The sequence below is a fragment of the Culex pipiens genome, chromosome 2 (assembly GCF_016801865.2).
Source record: "Culex pipiens pallens isolate TS chromosome 2, TS_CPP_V2, whole genome shotgun sequence".
Taxonomy (NCBI): Eukaryota; Metazoa; Arthropoda; class Insecta; order Diptera; family Culicidae; genus Culex; species Culex pipiens.
In genome coordinates, this window is record NC_068938.1 from 195118750 (window position 1) to 195138156 (window position 19407).

The 19407-nt window shown below is 36.0% G+C and overlaps 3 protein-coding genes and 1 long non-coding RNA gene across 4 annotated transcripts; 3 read left to right on the top strand and 1 right to left on the bottom strand.

The window, feature by feature from the left end:
* The first annotated feature begins 2172 nt into the window (after nt 1–2172).
* LOC120422654 (microfibril-associated glycoprotein 4-like) lies at nt 2173–4957 on the top strand. Its single transcript, XM_039586160.2, has 2 exons — nt 2173–2178; nt 4484–4957. The coding sequence occupies exons 1-2, from the start codon at nt 2173–2175 to the stop codon at nt 4955–4957; spliced, it is 480 nt and encodes a 159-aa protein (XP_039442094.2).
* A 1146-nt stretch (nt 4958–6103) lies between these two features.
* Nucleotides 6104–7186, bottom strand: LOC128093019 (uncharacterized). Its single transcript, XR_008212178.1, has 3 exons — nt 6884–7186; nt 6710–6823; nt 6104–6618 (listed from the first exon to the last, which is right to left on the bottom strand). It is a non-coding gene; the product is annotated as an uncharacterized LOC128093019 (long non-coding RNA).
* Nucleotides 7187–10363: 3177 nt separating this feature from the next.
* On the top strand, nt 10364–11275 carry LOC120422680 (ficolin-1-like). Its single transcript, XM_039586190.2, has 3 exons — nt 10364–10440; nt 10509–11066; nt 11129–11275. Exons 1-3 carry the CDS (start codon nt 10364–10366, stop codon nt 11244–11246), a joined length of 753 nt encoding a protein of 250 aa, XP_039442124.1. The 3' UTR covers nt 11247–11275.
* A 947-nt stretch (nt 11276–12222) lies between these two features.
* Nucleotides 12223–19277, top strand: LOC120422658 (microfibril-associated glycoprotein 4-like). Its single transcript, XM_039586163.2, has 3 exons — nt 12223–12330; nt 18252–18814; nt 19121–19277. Exons 1-3 carry the CDS (start codon nt 12223–12225, stop codon nt 19236–19238), a joined length of 789 nt encoding a protein of 262 aa, XP_039442097.1. The 3' UTR covers nt 19239–19277.
* The last annotated feature ends 130 nt before the right edge of the window (nt 19278–19407 follow it).

The following is a 19407-nucleotide window of genomic DNA, read 5'->3' on the forward strand; positions in this document are numbered from 1 at the left end:
CCATGCATTAAAAAAATGTAAAATCTTATTTCATTACCTAGGTCAATGTCGCCAACAACTTGTACATGAAGGATGTAGTCAACAGTGAGCAGTAAGCATCCAATCGCTGGTAGCCTTGTAATCGTATTCACTCACAACCCTTTCCGAGAAATCAGATCCTTGCCAACTTAGAACAAAAAAGTTATATAAAATTAAAAAAAAAACGTTGCTAAATCCACCAGCAGGAGAGCGTTCTTTTATTACGTATCGCAAATTTTTTTTTAACAATTTTCGTCTGAAACATAAATTTTCCGTTTTCAAAAGTTTGCAGACAAGCAAATACAGAAACCGACTTTAAAGAAAAATGGCAACCCTCACACAGCTTTTTCATTGCGATCAGACCCGGCAATTTGAATCTCACCTTTTTTGTAGTCGTCTAAATAGCTTTTGTTATCATAACTTTTAACCGACTAAATGAAAAGAGTGGACCAAATCCGCACAAAATTCGTTCAGCCAAAGCTGAGAAAATAGAGTGCTTATTTTTGATCAACATCCTCACTAGAGCGTCCAATTTTCCGGGGTTACAAATTTCCCGGGAAATCACGGGAGTTCCCGAGAAATTTGAAATTTAACGAAAATTATTCTGATCCTTTTTCTGATTAATATTTTGCAACAGAATTGTATAGAACTGCAACTTTAATGGTCAAAATGAGTGTGAGGATGAATTAATGACTTGACTGCTTGTACAAAATCATGCAACTTCGAGAAATTTTTGTTTAGAATTATTTTTTTTTAATCAAAGTGAAAATCTATGCTCCACAAAAATAAAAGTGTTTTTAAACTTGTCAATAAAGTTGAAATGTAAACAGATCATGCAGAAATAATGTTTTTCATGGCAAATAACTTATTCCAGAACAAGTATTTTCAACTTGTGAATAAATAGATAAACATTGAATTTGCCTTAAAAATCTAATTTCTAACGCTACACGGAGAGACTGTGCCCAGAAATTTTAACAATTAAAATTGTTGATTTTACTTTCGTATATTTTAACAAAAACGTACTTGTTACTGCCAATATTCTGTTATAATAACTAAAATTCAGTATTAATTGAATAACCTGTTTGTTGAAAATGCTAGAGGCAAAAAGCTAACAGATTTCCCGAACTCGAATGAACGTGCTCGACTGTTAGCTTTGGTTTTGGGAAAATTAAAAATTTTATTGGTTGAATATAATTAACAATTGGTTAATTATTTTAAACATGAACTTGGGTTTGTTTACGTCTGTCATTTGAAGTCAGGATTTGAACGAGAGTGGTCGATTTGTTGAGTTTGTGTTGTTAATTGTGAAGTAAGAGGATGTGAAAGGTGAAAATCACACTATTTGGCTAAGTTGAAGTGGCAAATCGAAGTGCACACTGCTGCAACTGTGGAGGTGCAATTGGTGAGTAAGTTTGTTGATGATTTCTTTGCAGGTGATACACTTTGAAGAGCAAGACGAGGACATTCACAATGGGGACCTCTGATGCGAGGGGACTTTATGATAATGTTTGGAGGAAAGAGAGGGGCATTGGAAGGAAGAGGCGGGCCAACTCTTGCACGACAATACTTGCACGGCCAAATTTAACAAAATGTTGTTTACCTATTGTGATTTTAACTAGAAAACTGAAACATAAAAAAACCATTATTTTTTCAGAATCATCAACCATAAAATACATGGAAATGCGTACACAAGATATCAAAATAAAAATTGAATGATGGGAAATGTCTAAAAAATAAAATTTATAAAAGATATACAAAAGAAGATATTAATATTTTAAAAATGCTGTTGAATGAAGACTGCTCAATAAACTGGTAAGTAAAACTCAAAATATTGTTTTCAGGAATCGGAGTACGTTGAATAAATTGAATCAAATGCAATGAAAGTGTGTTGCCAAAAGTAGTTGTTAAATTAATGCAAGCTTGGTAAGTAGCATTATTGATATTTCTTGTTTCCTCATAATAATGACATTTATTTACGATCCTTTTATCAGTTTAGAGCCGAAATTAAGATTTTTTTATTAAATTAATAATAAATCTCATATGTCTATTTGCAGCAAAAGGTTCACTTTGGTGTAAATTCTGTGTCCAACCACAGAAAAAATAACTAAACATGAGACCGTTGTAGATGATGACGACTTATCGGATGATATCACAATGATGGTAAGTGTATGTTGTATACAACATAATAAAAATATAAGCTTAAATCTTGGTAAAAATTTTGCTCGGTTTCTACTTTTAAGGTATTCACGAGAAATTAAACATCATTTTTAAATATGTTTAACATTTGTAAAATGCTTTTTTATTATAATTTTTTAAACATTAATCAAACTTAACATGTTTTATAATAAAAATTAAAAAAATAAGTACAAGTACAACAAATTAATTTGTGAGGCATTATTATAAAATTTTCAATAAAAATATTGCTAACAACAGCTAATTACTGAATACATGTACGAATATTTTTCTGTATTCAAGTAAGACATTAGTTAAAAATATAGCTAGAAATTCGGCCCAGCCTGTATCGTTAAATAATTAAAGAAAATATATATAGACACTAACATAAATTATGTTTAATTAAGAAATGTTTTGTTATAAACCAGTAATAATTTGCTGCATGCAAAAATATTTCAGTTGATACAACGACAAAAAATGTTAAAAAATAGTTGAAAGATAAGGGCCAGCCTGTTTTTTACAGATTATTCCACAATATTTCAGCTGAAAACAAATAAAAATAGTAAATTTTCGGAATTTTTTTTCTAGCAGTCGACTGGTAGAATTTTTTTCGGCCATTTAACCAACAAAAATGGCAATTCCAACTATTTTTTAGTTAATTTTAGTTACTGGTGGTCAGCAATTTCGGGTTAACAAAATCAACAATCGATTGTTGAAAAAAAGCTGTGTAAAAAATCAACCCATACTTTTAGTTAAATTAACCAAGATTTTCTTAGATTTGTCCTGGCCGGTCTCTCCGTGTATTTAACTTGAAACACTATTTCATGAAATCACAACTCAAAGTTTTAAAATATTCAAAGCGAGTTTTTTTTTAAATATAGTTGCATTCTTTGGGTAAATTTCATATGATACGAATTTGTTTTTAATGATTTTTCATGGTTCCATTAATGGTATTATTTTAGTTACATTGTCATATGGCCTAATAAATTAATTAGATTAAAATAATTTTCATAGTGTTAAAGTGATTGAAATTTAACGATATTTTTTCATATTTAACCCTCTTACCTTCATGATTTTTCAAAACTAATGCATAAGAACCGTTTTCAAGACCAAATGAAAAATTTGGGAAACTTTTTTTTGAAATCATAAAAAAATAAAAATATTTTTTTTATTTTAAAAACGCTACTTATGCATTGGATTTGAAAAATCATGAAGTTTGACATGCATCTTGCCCTTTTTACTGGACCAAAGTGGCCAATTCTTCCCCCGGGGCACCTGGAACCGGTCACACTAGGTCAGAATTGTTTGTGTTACTAATTGGACACTGGGGGGGCGGGCGCTCTAAAATTCTTTGTGTAAATATGGGTATTCGGCGCCGTCGCTCCGTGCCATACTTTCATACACTTAGGAGCCCAGGGCGGCGAAGTCCTTGTAGATAAAAAGGAAGACACTAGTGGTTGGTACTAGCAATGGTGGCCAACAGCTATAAAGTCAATTTCGTTTTTTAATTGGACACTAACAGTAGGCTACTCTGTTGAAATCATGACGTTTCAACATGCCAAAATTACTGGACCTTCCTGGTCAATCTTCCACCGGGGTCCCGGGAACATGGTTCCTGTGGCCAATTCTGAACTGTCTCATCTTGGGGGATCTTTATACGTCATATCTTGTCAAGAGCGACATTTTTCGTTGATATTTGGCCGAAGGGGATTTTTTTAAATCGTCGGAATAAAAGTTCCGGTGAAAATCCGGCCATATCTCGGTTCCCCGTGGTCCACCCAGGATGAAACCCTCTCCAATCGATTTCCAGGACTTCTTTACATAATAAAAGTCTTAGCAGGACTTGGGGAACTCAAATTAAAGGTCACATTAAAAGGCTCATTTTCCGAGTGATTTTATAGCCTATCCTTAGTAAGGAAGACAAAAAACAGACCCTACATAGCTGAAAAAATCAGTTCAATTGATATCTTGATTCGCATGTCAGATTTGGTTTCCGCAATAAACTCACTGCTTTAATCTTCGCTACAAACTTCAAACCGCCCAAACAATCCAACAAGACTTTTATGACTACCGATAGTAGAATTGGTGAGGTATAAAAAGGTGAGATAATCAATTTATGAACAATCAGTTCTTCGCTACCATGGAGCGGCGCACATTCTTAAAACTCGTTTCATTTATCGTTGCTTTGCAATGTTTAAGTGCAAAATCTGAACAAAGTCAGTTTGAACCTCACGTTACCCATAAACTACTGCAAACATGCTCGAAAACAACAAATCGCAACTCGGGAGTTCAGCTGATCCACCCCCAACCAGGATTCCGCGAACCATTCGAGGTGTTCTGCGACCAGGAGTACGAAGGCGGAAACTGGATCGTAATCCAGAATCGCTACGAAGGATCGGTCCACTTCTACCGCGGTTGGAACGATTACGTGCGCGGATTTGGCAATCTGAACGATGAATTTTGGCTAGGCTTGGATAGAATTCACGAACTCACGTACTCGAAGCGTTACGAGCTGCACGTAATCATCGAGGACTGGGAGGGGCATCGAACGGTGGCACGGTACAGTGCCTTCTTGGTGGCTGGACCGGAGGAAAAGTACACGCTGAAAAGCCTGGGGACGTTCAGCGGGAATGCCGGCGATGCAATGACGAGTCACCACCTCGGAATGAAGTTTTCAACGTTCGATAACGATAACGATTTGTGGTCTGAGAATTGTGCCGTTGCTCGATACGGTGCGTGGTGGTACAGTGCTTGTGCGGCGAGGTAATGTGCTTACCGTTATACTTGAGTTACATCGTTTTAATCAAATATTCATTCAACTTTTAGCAACCTTAACGGAAGATACACTAAAGGAATCGATTTAACAGGAATGTACTGGAATTCGTTTAGACCCGATGGATATAGCGTAAAAGTCTCTAGAATGATGATAAGAGCAGTGAACTGAAAATTAAATAAAGTCAACAAACTTTGGACACAGTACATGTACATTTAGCGTGGCTCACGGATATATGAAAAAGACAAAAGTGTTCAATTTCGAACGCCTCGACCGAAATTTTGTAGCATTATAACCGCAGAAGCTAGCCTGAAATTTTGAGCGCATTTTGTTAATGTTTAGTTGTTCCACTCTTAATCTGAAGTTATAAAGAAATTTCAATAAATTTAATTTATTTATTTTCAACTTTTTAACTCTTCTTCGAGAAAGTTTTCCTATGCCGTATGACTTTTTTCAGAATAGAGGTTTCTCATAGGTTTTGATCCGGGGAACAACTTTGTAGAACATCGCAAAGCGCTAGGAATTAATCCCGGAAAGATACAGACAAATTTTTAGAGAACGTTGAATTTTGTTTCCGTACTCCAAAAAATATCCTGTATCTTTTCGGGATCAATTACTAGCGCTTTGCGATGTTCTACAAAGTTGTTCCCCGGATCAAAACCTATGAGAAACCTGAGAATAGGAAATTTTGATTGGGTTTTGGGAAACTTTTTCTATGAAGAGGTTAAAAGTGAAAATTTCCCATAGTAAATTTTTAGAAGTTCCATACTAACTTCAGGTCAATGGTGGAAGCACCGACACCGACGTAACACTCGCTGATAAAATGTTGTCTATCATTGAAGTACCCCCCGGGTAAGTCCGGTGAGGTGTGCTGTCATATTTGACATATTGTTTAAGTTTCTTTCAAACTGGCACCACTGTTCGAACAGCTGATTTTGAAGTCGAGAACTGTCAGTGAAATTTTATTTGTTTGGTGTGTTTTGGTCGCTATGAGTTTCATTTTTACAAATACTTTATGTTTTTGGACTGTCTGGTTATTTTGACTATTTAAGCAAGAAAACTCGATTTTTTTGTGCGAGAATAAAAACATTTGTGATATTAATATCAGCGCTTGATTCCTTCCAGCCCAACATATTAACAGGTTAAATCAAAGTGATTTTTAAGAAAGGTGAATGATTTTTCTTCTAAAGATATTCTGATTGGACACGATCAATGACTCCGAGCTCATCAAAAACCGTTGTCTGAGTGTAAGCAGATTGGGAGATGAAGGTTCTGATCAAGAATTCAATTGTTTCACGTGCATAGTCCTGTAGCATCTGTGTGTAATTTTTGTTCTTCAATTCATTTATTGAACGTTTAAAAACAATTGTCCAATCAGCTTAAATAAATGGTTTAATTTTAAATCTAATAAAAATATAACGCAAATTACGTTTTCAGCTGTCAATCGCACTTGCGGGATAAATTAGAAGATTTTGAGAAAGTAATATTTTCATGTTCCCAATTAGGTTTATTTCTAATGATTAGTATTTGAATATATTTCGATTGTTGATTGCAATTCATTGTTTTTTGCTGAGTATTTTATTGAGGAGGATTAAATTTCTGCAGATCTTCAAAATGTTTCGTCCGAGCAGTCCAACATCGCGGTGTAATTTTTCCTGTAAAGAAAGTGTGAATCATTAATTTCGAATCTTAGTTATTTGTTTGAGTCAGAATTATGAAGCTAAAAAAAGTTGGAAAAAGTCTTACCCTTTCGATGGTCGGGAAGGATCACGAAAACAGTCAGTGTCGAAATGCACGCTACATAGCAAGTTCCTGTGGGTAGCATTTTCCCTTCCGCAAAAAGCTTTCCAGATACCTAACCTAAAAAAAAGAAATCTTTCATCGCATTCTATCGATTTTGAAGCAATAATTTCTACTCACGTCGGCTCGTCCACAGAAAACGCGTGAAACGAGATGAAGTTTCCGTCACGACTTCTGCAACCGGGAAAGAAACAGGTTCTTCCCATTGCGAACGGAATCAATAAAAAAATCCGCATCAGCTTCAACACAGCATCAAAACAAATCAACATGTCAAAATGTCACCCGAGCGAAGCAGTGTTGCGTGAAAGATTTATTTTCATTCAAAACGAGGGGCTAGTCAAAGTTTCAGTAAATGCGGTAAATCATTCAGGGTCAGAATTCAAATTATTTTTTTCAAGGAGTGTTACGTCGGTGTCGGTGGTGGAAGTACTAAACCTTAACCAAATACGCTCAAAATTTCAGGTTATGTTCTGGGGCCATATTGCTACAAAATTCCGGTCGAGGCGTTCGAAATTGAACACTTTTGTCTTTTTCATATATCCGTGAGCCACGCTAATGTACATATTCCCGGAACAGCTGAGCCAATTTAAGTTCGCCGTTAAGCTTTTAAGGAAATATACTGAGAAGAGACGTCAAAAAAGCATTTTTTCTTTGACCATCCTAATAGCCAAAAATTATTATTTTATATATAGAAAGCATTTAAAACTAACTAATGACGTAGTGAAAAGTGACAAAGTGAAATATTTTGTAATATTTTGGTTTATTCCCAAATAGACAGAGTTTTGGAATATTTCTGTTAATTTTTTTTTTGCTATCAAATCCGCATTTTTTGAGAGTTTTTTTATTCTTTCAAAAATGGGCTGATCTTTCAAAATAAAAGCACAACATTGTGAATTCTATCGAAATGAAAAAGGCTGACTTCTAATTAAATGAAACAAACTATATTTGATGATTGTAATATTTTTCATGGTTTTTCCATTCTTTTTCTTCCATTCCATAAAAACCTATGTGATGTAAAACAACCTTCTTGAATTTCATTAAAAATTGCTGAGTTTGTTCGTACTTTCGAACAAAAGCAGTTTTTTTCAAATCGTTCGTCTCAAATAATTTGGGAGTTTATCCATTTAAAAAAACTATTATTGTTAGTTGGAATAATTAGTCAGTTTTTCCCTTCTTTCTAACAAAAGCAATTTTAAAAAAGAAAAATAGTCTGACTTCTAAAATATTTTTGAAAGTTTTCTATCCATTTATTAATCTACAGTTTGGCCCATAAAAAATCTCGCTCCTAACTCCATCCAATTTGCTGATTTTCACTATTTAAACAACTATTTGCAAAACTTTTGATAGAAACTTGCTTGCTCACTTCTTATTGAGCTATTTATCACTCGATTTCAGTTGAAAACGCTTTTAATTCGCTTTAACGTGAAGACTTCCATCATTGCCATGATTTTTCGTTCAAAGAAATAAATTTTGCGTCGCTATCAATATTTTGACAAAATTCCTTCTACAAGTTGTTCAGAATAGTGCCATACACATGCTGATTCCTTTTGGTAACGATTGTCCCATTCCTTGCTAAGTTATTCAAATCGTCATTAATCAATGATTGCCAACTAGGACGTCAATGATTGTACCACAAAATTATATAAATTTTGAAACACATTTGATTTAGACCACAAATTCTTTCAGTGGCTTCAAGAAGGCAACAACCGGCACATGCTGATTCATTTTGGTGGCGAAGTTCGTTAAACTGAATTCAATACAGAGAATTTTAGAGTGATGATCAATTTTCTCCGAAAATGATCAACGGCTTCACCTTAATTGAATGTCAAAATTCTGACCTGCCAACATTAGAGGCACGCTGGAATAAGATGCTGTTTCACTACTTGGCGACGGTCCATGAACGTAAACACGAAGACGAAACGAACGAAAAATGAGCACCACTCAAGCAGCCGCCCGAACGAGACAACGTGCTCTTTCTCTTTCTCTCGTTTTTGTCTCTCTCTTCCTAGTGTATGCTGCGTGGTGACAGAAATCATATGATTGCTATCATTGGAGAGATGATCGGAATCTCGGTAGAATGTCAAACGACCGCTCTCTAGGCGATTTTTCTCCTGGAGGGAAGTCAATGGTTGTGTGCAGGCCTGCAAAATGTTTCCAGCCCAGCGTACACATGAAGCAAACCAGAATGTCAGTTCACTGCTAGCATCTGACTGTAAGCCTACTGTGTCCGTTCAACCACTGCCGCCTGACTCGTGCCGGTCGGCTGCTGGAGAATGAGAGACGTGAAAAAATGAGCTACACTCACTCAATTCGTGTCGTATGACTGACTCGTATAATCCTCTCTAAACACTATTTTGACTATTTTTAAACAATTGAAAGGTTCTAGACTGTGCATAACACTTAAAACAACCATAACTTTTACAACCACAACATAACAACATAACAACCATAACAATTACATTTCCACGCATAAATACCAACTTTTTGTGTAAAAACTTGTTTCTTTATGTGTGTGCGTGCAACGTCGAATGAGCGTTGGTCGACTACGGCCTCGCATTGCAGCTGCTCAGTGAGCTAGGGCACTCACGACTGAGTCGGGTTTGTTTATGTCACGGTTTTGAGGTTCAGTCAATGGATCTGAAAAAATCGTGTATGCGTCGCCGATTTTCGCGTCAGGACCCCTGACATTTTCAACTCTGGTTGTGTGAGTTACATTGCGTAGCACTCATTCCTTTGTGTGTGAAACGAACGAAAGTAGAATGTAAAAATCAGGTTGTCGTGGTGAAGACGATTGGAGTGTCCTGTCAGCTATCATAAACAAAGTCGAAATTTCGCAAGCCCTGATCGGGATCAAAGCATGGAAAAATCATTAGTTTTATATAAAGAAAAAAATATCTTAATTTTTAAGGAATTAGAAAATCGCTTGCAAATGCGTCAAAGGCCTATTTTACATGATCATTCAAAATGGGTCCGCGGGCCACAAAAAATCACTTCGTGGGCGACGTTTGGCCCGGGGGCCATACTTTGGTCAACCCTGATTAAAGGTGAAAAACGAAGCAATATAAATACACGCCATTTATCAGTAAATCTTGTGGGAACTTTCTGAAGAAAAACCTATAAAAATCCAGGTGAGGCTAACGGTTTCCGCCCCATCCGGTTTTTTTGGGACGCTACCTATCATGATAAGTCTGAGCTGTTTTCAAAGGTTTAGAGGTAATTTCGTGAGACATTTTGCGATTTTTTCACCAATAGCTATTTTTAGAGACGAGTTTAGTAATTACTTCTACAAAAACTAAAATCCATTAAAATTGAGAATGTACAAAATAAAATATTGCTGTTATTTTTTTGTTATAATTCTTTTTAGGTGCATGTTAGCAGTATAGCCATCAAAATTTAAAAAAATCATTTTCTGATCTATAATTTTTCTATATTTCGAAAAACACAAGTTTCGTTCTTTTGCGCAAATGTTTTGACGCCAAGACGCTGATTGTTTCGGATTTGGAAATTTTACGATAAGCTAATTACGATTGATTACACATTTTTATCAAATTATGATTCTATATAAGCCAAATGTGGAAGGAAATTAGTATCTTACTAACCATGGAAGCGAAAGCGTTGCTACATTTGATGTTATTCTTGGTAACATTGCAAAACTTGGCTGCTGGACCTTTTGCAAGGTAATAGAAAAAGTTCTAAGAAAAAAATAAATACACTTTTAATTGTTTTTATTTTTTCAAATAATTAGTGCAAGCAATCCCAACACCACCGTACAAGCCATCAGCTCGAACCTACCGCGAACATGCTCACTTTCAACCAATCGCCACTCAGGGATCCAGCTAATCCACCCCCAACCAGGCTTCCGCGAACCGTTCGAGGTGTTCTGTGACCAAGAGTACGAGGGTGGAGGCTGGATCGTAATTCAGAATCGCTACGAAGGATCGGTCCACTTTTACCGCGATTGGGACGAGTACGAGCGCGGATTCGGCAGCTTGGGCGGAGAGTTTTGGCTAGGTTTGAGCAAGATTCACGAGCTGACGTACTCCAGGAAGTATGAGCTGCACGTCGTGCTGGAGGATTGGGACGGAATACAGGCTATCGCAAGATATAGTGAATTTTTGCTAGCAGGACCAAAGGAGAAGTATCTGCTGAGGAATTTGGGAACGTTCAGTGGAAGTGCGGGGGACTCACTGGATCACCATCGCGGAATGAAATTTAGTACTTTTGATGCCGATAACGATATTTATCCGGATAATTGTGCTTCCATGTGGTACGGAGCGTGGTGGTACAAGAATTGCCACATTAGGTAAATCTTTGTCAATTTTTATCGGTAGCAAAATACGCTGATGTTTTCTTATTAATTTGCAGCAACTTGAATGGAAGATATATGCAGGGTCAAAACGGAACAGGAATGTACTGGAGATCATTTCGTCCAAATGAGTATAGTCTCAAAAAGTCTAGAATGATGATTCGTGCTGTCAATTAAACCTGTTCTAGTGGCAAACAATAATTCTGTATTACTATTTTTTTGTTTTCAATCCAAGCCAATAATAGCCGATTGAATTGTTGATGAAGATCATGGATTTTAATAACTATACTCTCAATTAGGTGGTTCGTGCCTTTTTCACAATTTAATTTTAATCACACTTTTATCGAAAAAATATATAAGTTATGGAACTTCCGCAATTTCCGTAACTTTTATACAAACTAAGCTGCTTTATTTGTAGCATTTGAAAGGGTTGCAAGATTTTCGCACAACAAGGAATAAATTACCGCCATTCAAAAAATTACCATCAAAACACAACATCATCGTAATCTATTCAATATGTTGCCTGACTCCCCCTATTCTGGCAAGAGGAACGAAAAGCTTTCAATGGTTGCCTACATTTCGGCGCTTTACATTCTGACGAATTCTGCTGTGTTCCTTTAATCCCTGTTTGAAAAATGTCGCACGTCGTACGAGTTGTCGCACGGTTTTGATTTTACCGTTTCGATATCGATTGGTCGAAAAGACGACAAACGCACGACAAACACTCGACATGCGCGACATTGTTTTTTCCATCGATTTTCCTTAATTTCGACGTCACGATTTTCGTCGACGCATGCAGTTTGACAGTTCTCTTCAGTTGATCTTGTTTGGACTTGATTTCAACCGAATTGAACCAGTTGTCGTTGCTGTTGGGCTACTGGAGGATTTTGATAAGTTGTGTTACTTTTCCGGAAAGTTTCGGCTGGAGTGGCGAACGGCCAAATCATAGTCTTATGTTCTGGATTTCCAGATTTCGGTTTTCGTGGCGGTGAAGGACGAAGACGGGACATATCGTTAATTCGGTGGGCCATGTCCATGGACTATGCCGGAGGACGGTATCGGAAGGAATCGGTCTGCGATTGAGAAAGCGGATTGGTGTTTTGCTTTCCGCGGAAGTTGCATTTCCAAAGGAGAAGGAGTGTCCGAGTGTTGAATGTGTCGGAAACAGAAGGAGGGAGACGGAACATTCAAGCTCGGGAGTCAATCGCTGTTCCGCGTGAATAAAAAGATGGAGGAGGACGGAATAATAAACTCCCGCAACGTTTCTAAACAGCCAGAATTTGTTAATGGAACCGGTGAGTAGTGTTTTGGATGAGGTGTGTTGGGAGTGCGTTTGTATGACGCAAAACTAAACATAAACATAAAACCAATAATTCGACGAAGAAAAATATTCAAATTTGAAATTGTACAATTTTGAATTTAAGATTTTTTCATTTAATAATTCTTAAAATTTCAAAATTCTTAACTTCTGAAATCCTTATTTCAAAAATTATAAAAAGGTATAGTTTTTTTAAAATTTGGAGATTAAATGATATATTTAAAATTTTAAAATCCAAAAATAAAAAAAATATAACTCTTTCGTTCTGAAATAAATAACTTAAAATTCTTAAAATTCCAAAATTCTTAACTTCTGAAATCCTAAATTAAAATAATCGAGGATTCTTAAATTCCTAATACTATCAATCTAAAATTCCATAAATTTTTATTTTTAATTAAAAAATATATAAAAATTTTAAGTTAAAAAATTCCAACATTCTTAAATTTTTAAATTTCCACAATTCCTTGCTTCTTTTCAAATTCTTCAAATTGCATAGTTTAAAAAACCATTAAATCTTGAAATGAGAAAATTCAAGGTTATTAATAATCTTAAGAATTTGAAAAAAAAATTAAAGACCCTAGTTCTAATAAAATTCTCAAGATAACATATATTCTGGCATCAAAAAAATGCTAAAACTCTAAATTACTAACATAAACATAAACTACTAACATAATACAATTCTTAAATTCCTTCATTCATAGATTCTAAAATTGTGAAATTTTCGAATTTACAGAACTCTCAAAATCTAGCATTCGAAAATCCTACATTCTGATATTCTGAAAAATTGTATTTTAATTCTTCAAGTTTTTATATTCCAAATAATTTAGAAGTTTAAAAATTCTTGAAAGTCTAAATACTTTTAAAATTCTTGGTATTCATATTTAAATATTTTTAAAATTTCTGATTCCTAATATCTTGAGGTTTGTAATTCTAAAAAATACAATAACACGCAGAACCTTTCCAAAAGTGGTCGGCCATCGTCGGACCAAAAGGAGTCGGTTTGTATTTCCTTCTTGTGCAACGGCCAATCCCGTCATTAAGCGAAATTAAGAAAATTATGGCTGCAGTGATAGTAAATATTTCAAAAACAAAGTGCCAGGCCAGTGCAAACTAATACAAATGAATAAACATAATCAAAAACATAAACAAAGTGAATTTTATTTTGAAAATAACCTCAAAATACCGAAATGACAGCACACGACAAAGGCACGACATCCTAAATAACAAAACCGTGCGACGTCGGTCGAATGTCGTACGACAATGTCGAACAATTTCGATTATCGATCGTACGACAAATACGACATTTTGGTGCAAAAACGTCTGACATTCGTGCGAAAGTCGCGCGACATTGTCGTGCGACGTCGTACGATTGCACGGACGACAAACGACGGACGTCCGACGGACTTTTCAGTCAAGGAAGCTTAATTAACGGAATCTCTAAGTAGGGGAAATTCTCGTATGTTTTAGCTGATTAGCTGATTTTCAATAATTAAACAACTTATTATGTAAAACTGTTGATAGAAACTTACTTGCTCACATTCTGTTGAGCTTTTTATCACTCGATTTATGTTGAAAACGCATTTTATTAGTGAACGTCAAAGTGCCGATATGGCAACATTACAGACAAGACGGAGTTAGATGCTGTTCCCCTAGGATTTTTTTTATATTTTAAGAATTGTTGATGATTATATTTCAAACAAAGTATCAATCACACTAAAATCTCTGCCCCTCTGGACCTCTGGACCCCGGATTCGTGATCATTAGCCTGTCCCATTTTGAGGTCATGTCGAGGAATTTCAGGTGCTCACTTCTTAAATGATAGATTATGATGTTAGGAACAATGTTTTCTTAGACAAGAAAAAATAATAAAATACTTTCTCGCACCCCCTAGTCGATTTACTGAAAAAAGTCACTTTTTTGAACAAATTTTCTAAAATCGCTTGGAATCAATACAAAAACTGTTTCGATCAGGTGTGTATTATCTTCAAACGATAGGTTTTTGTCCATAGATTAAGATGCACTATCAATATTGGACCAAAATTTAAGTTTTTGGACTCTCCCAGGCGGATTTGTGTCGAAAAAATCGCATTTTTTCGAAACTTTTTTCAGAAATGTTCATTTAATTTAGGGTAGCCTATTTTTCCCAGTGAAACCAATACATGCAGCTTGTAGGAAATTTCATGGCGAACATTTTTTCCTCTGAGAAAATGCAATTTCGACACTCCAGAGCCGAGATATTTGAGTTTTAGTGAGGAAAAAAGTGACAATTTTCAAAATTTCTCAGAATTCAGAAGCAAGGCCTACTAATTACACGATGTAGCAAGCATATGTCTCAATGGTCAGGGTATGCTTTTTTATAGTAATTTTGGCCGCTGAATCCGAATCTGAAATCAAATTTCGTGTAAACAGTGATGTTTTGGAGCTACACCCTTTTGGAATGTTATTTGCGTGTTTAAGAGGCAGTTTTTGTAAATATTGATCGGTTTGTTTTAGAAGTCGTATCAAGGTGCTCCGATTTGGATGAAACTTTCAGCGTTTGTTTGTCTGTACATGAGATGAACTCATGCCAAATATGAGCCCTCTACGACAAAGGGAAGTGGGGAAAAAATATAAAAAATCTTAAAATTAAATTGCTCGCATTTTAGTAAAACTTCATCAATTCCCACTCTCTTAGATGCATTCGAAAGGTCTTTTGAAGCACTTCAAAATGGGCCATAGGCATCCAGGATTGGTTTAACTTTTTCTCATAGCTTTTGCAAATTACTGTTAAAATGGTTTTTTTTAAACCTCAATATCTTTTTGCAACAGCCTCCAACACCCATACTCTTTTAGTTCAAAAGATAGGTAATTTCATGGACTATAAGCCTACGGTAATAACTTTTTGGCCAATCACAGTTTTTCTCATAGTTTTTCGATTTTTCTATAACAAACATTTTACAACGTTAGTTATTGTCCTGTAGGCATCCATAGCGGCACTTTTTAGTCTCACTTTTGTCATATTTGAAATCCTCAGAAAATTCAAACTTCAATGCCCGTTTTATCCCACTTCCCTTTGTCGTAGAGGGCTCATATTTGGCATGAGTTCATCTCATGTACAGACAAACAAACGCTGAAAGTTTCATCCAAATCGGAGCACCTTGATACGACCTCTAAAACAAACCGATCAATATTTACAAAAACTGCCTCTTAAACACGCAAATAACATTCCAAAAGGGTGTAGCTCCAAAACATCACTGTTTACACGAAATTTGATTTCAGATTCGGATTCAGCGGCCAAAATTACTATAAAAAAGCATACCCTGACCATTGAGACATATGCTTGCTACATCGTGTAATTAGTAGGCCTTGCTTCTGAATTCTGAGAAATTTTGAAAATTGTCACTTTTTTCCTCACTAAAACTCAAATATCTCGGCTCTGGAGTGTCGAAATTGCATTTTCTCAGAGGAAAAAATGTTCGCCATGAAATTTCCTACAAGCTGCATGTATTGGTTTCACTGGGAAAAATAGGCTACCCTAAATTAAATGAACATTTCTGAAAAAAGTTTCGAAAAAATGCGATTTTTTCGACACAAATCCGCCTGGGAGAGTCCAAAAACTTAAATTTTGGTCCAATATTGATAGTGCATCTTAATCTATGGACAAAAACCTATCGTTTGAAGATAATACACACCTGATCGAAACAGTTTTTGTATTGATTCCAAGCGATTTTAGAAAATTTGTTCAAAAAAGTGACTTTTTTCAGTAAATCGACTAGGGGGTGCGAGAAAGTATTTTATTATTTTTTCTTGTCTAAGAAAACATTGTTCCTAACATCATAATCTATCATTTAAGAAGTGAGCACCTGAAATTCCTCGACATGACCTCAAAATGGGACAGGCTAGTGATCATAGACCAAAATTACCCCTTTGTACAAAGTTTCACGCAAATCGAATAGGGGACAACTGCTGTGTCTGTTGGCGGGTAATTATCCCATTCCATTATCTGCATTTATTCACTATGACAATATTTATTGCAAGAAAGTATTAGTTGTAAGAAAGGTTGATCTTATAAAATGGGTCAAATTCGAGGAAACGTGTTGAGCCTTGTACTTAACGTTGTTTGTGCAATAATTCAAATCCACAACAGGAACCTGCACTCTTGGTCTTTAAAGAGAAAACACAACAACGTGTAGATTAGAGAATCTTGTTAAGATCACCGTTCCCCGTTTTAATACTGCAATATAAAAGGCAACCCAGCTCGGCCACGAAGAAGTAGGTGAATTTCCATCATGAGAGAAGGCAAATCGCTGCAAGTTTTGTTTTACTTTGCTATTTGGCAGTTTACTAGTGCATTTTCAGCTGAAAAGTAAATCTTTATTCAAATAAACAAGATAAAAAATAAAACAAATTTCATCCTCTTTTCAGCCCTAACCAATCTGATCTGTCCGCGGAAAAGAAGAGCATATCGGGTCTAGTTCGGTAGTGTATTTCGTCGCGTGTTTTTAATCGTAGTTTTTAGTATGAAATTCGACAGGAAACTGCGGGAAAAGTGACCCATTCGACGCGGGAGATCGGACTCTTCACGAAAAGCATGGAGTTTCTTCGAAGTTCGACGAAAATGAGGAGTTTTGCGTGAAATTGCTTTGCGTTTTTTCTCATTCGGGCTTGTTTTGCGTGACAGGTGGTGCGGTTGTTTTCGTTTTTCACCGTTCCGTAGCGTGGTTGCGTGAAAGTTTCCTTGCAACTTGTATGCAATATTGATTGTGTGTGTTGCAAGCCAGTGGTGCCAGAGGTTTCAGAATTAAAATTAATTGTAATCTGATTTAAAAAAAATGAATTAATGAGGTTTGTGCACATGGACATGGACGTAAATATGGATGCGCATACGGATCAACATATGTCATATATAGAATATATTTTAAGTGACCACCTCGTGGGTTTGTGTGAGTTTCGGAAAAAGTTGTGCATCTGGATTAGAGCGCATTTCTCGTTCATTGTTTTTTTTTTTATGAAATCGTTGGTTTCGCGCGACACGTTGTTTTTTTTTCGCGAGTGTTGGTTATGTAAAGGGCGCAGAGGTGAAAACGTACAAAGATGTCTGCTATAAACTGGCGCTAAAGCACCGAACGTCATCATCATCCCTCGGAAAAAGGGTCACTGTAATCATCCAAAATCAGCAGTGTAGTGTCTTGATTCAGATAACATCCTCTTCAAGAAGCCTAGATATTGCTCTCTCAAATATTTTACTATTTCTTCTTACCTTTTTTTTAATATTTCTTTCACTCTCTTCTGATAATGTTTCTACCTAAATCCTCATTCTGTTGTACTTAGTTTTGCCCACGATAGGTCTCAACCTTTTTTTAATCCTTTACCTTTTTCTTAGCGCTGTCGATTTACTTAGACCGACAGTCTTTTTCTTTGAACAAATCTTTTCTATTTCGCATCAGTACTATTACTGTCCACTCTACCTATTTAATAATCACATACAAATTTTAAATGTTTCAGCTGGGTATTAAGGTAATTTATTATATGATTTTAAATGATAAATTGACATTATATTCAAACTATATATTACACTTAACACACCCTACACAATACCTATGCAACTATCAATCGGAGCGTTTGGTACGGTATGTCCACGCATCCTTCCTCCCCTGTAGATTCTGTGAAATGTGATCCGTTCTCAGAATCCTCTCTGCGGTAAACACAACGCAGTAGGGCTGGCCGCTTTAATTTTTGTAATACATTTTCGGGTGTTCTCGGATGTACTGCAATTATTAATAATGACAAGAAAAGTGCTTGGGGCGTAATCTTATCACAAGACTTTCCAGCATGCTTTCATCGGACTGGCTGCGTTTGTGTTAGATTAGATTAGATTAGATTAGACTAACCAATCTGATCTGTCCGCGAGAAATCTAAATTTTAATTTTCCCCAAACATGCTCCCAATCAACTCAGCAAAACTCCGGCATCCAACTGATCCACCCTCAACCGGGATTCAGTGAACCATTCGGGATGTTTTGTGACCAGGAGTACGAGGGCGGAGGCTGGATCGTGATTCAGAATCGTTTCAATGGATCGGTCCATTTCTATCGTGATTGGAACGATTACGAGCGTGGATTCGGCAACCTGAACGGTGAATTTTGGTTAGGTTTGAGCAAGATCCACGAGCTGACCTATTCGAGACGGTACGAGTTGCTCGTGCTTTTGGAGGATTGGGAAGGGGTTCAAGCGGTGGCACGGTACAGTGACTTTCTGGTGGCAGGACCTAAGGAAAAATACATGCTTAGAAGCTTGGGCAACTATAGTGGCAGTGCTGGGGATTCACTCATGGAGTATCACCTGGGTATGAAATTCTCTACATTCGATAACAATAACGATCTTTCTCCGGATGGCAATTGTGCCATTGGTTGGTATGGTGCATGGTGGTACAGGCTGTGTCATCGCAGGCAAGTAGAAGCCTTTAAATACAGTGCCATCCCGGTTTTGGCAACAAGACTTTTGGACACATTTCAACTCGTCAAAAAATGACTGATAAATGAGACTAACTTCATTTTTGTTCTTAATTGTTGATCGAAATCCAATCGAAAACATCACATAAAAATGATTTATTTTAAAATCTACGTTGATTTTTGGCAGGGAGAAATGTTTGAAACATCGGTGTTAGATGGCACTGTACATAAACTACCAAAAATTTGATAGCTTCGATGCTAATGTTAAATTTGTGAACGAAACATAATTAAAATTATTTCCAGCAACTTGAACGGAAAGTACATGCAAGGCTTCGATCGTGCAGGAATGGATTGGAGAACTTTTAGACCTAACGGATATAGTCTGAGGAAGTCTAGAATGATGATCCGTGCAGTAGATTGAATTGTGTTAAAAATATTTGTAATATAATATGTTTAATTGATTATGCTAAATTGATCTAAAATTAAAGTTTTCATTTCGTTATTGATCCATTTACTGATAATAAATTTTAAGGTTTTTGTGATGATAAAATCAAGCGTCCTGTATGCATATTTTTTTTAACTATTATAAG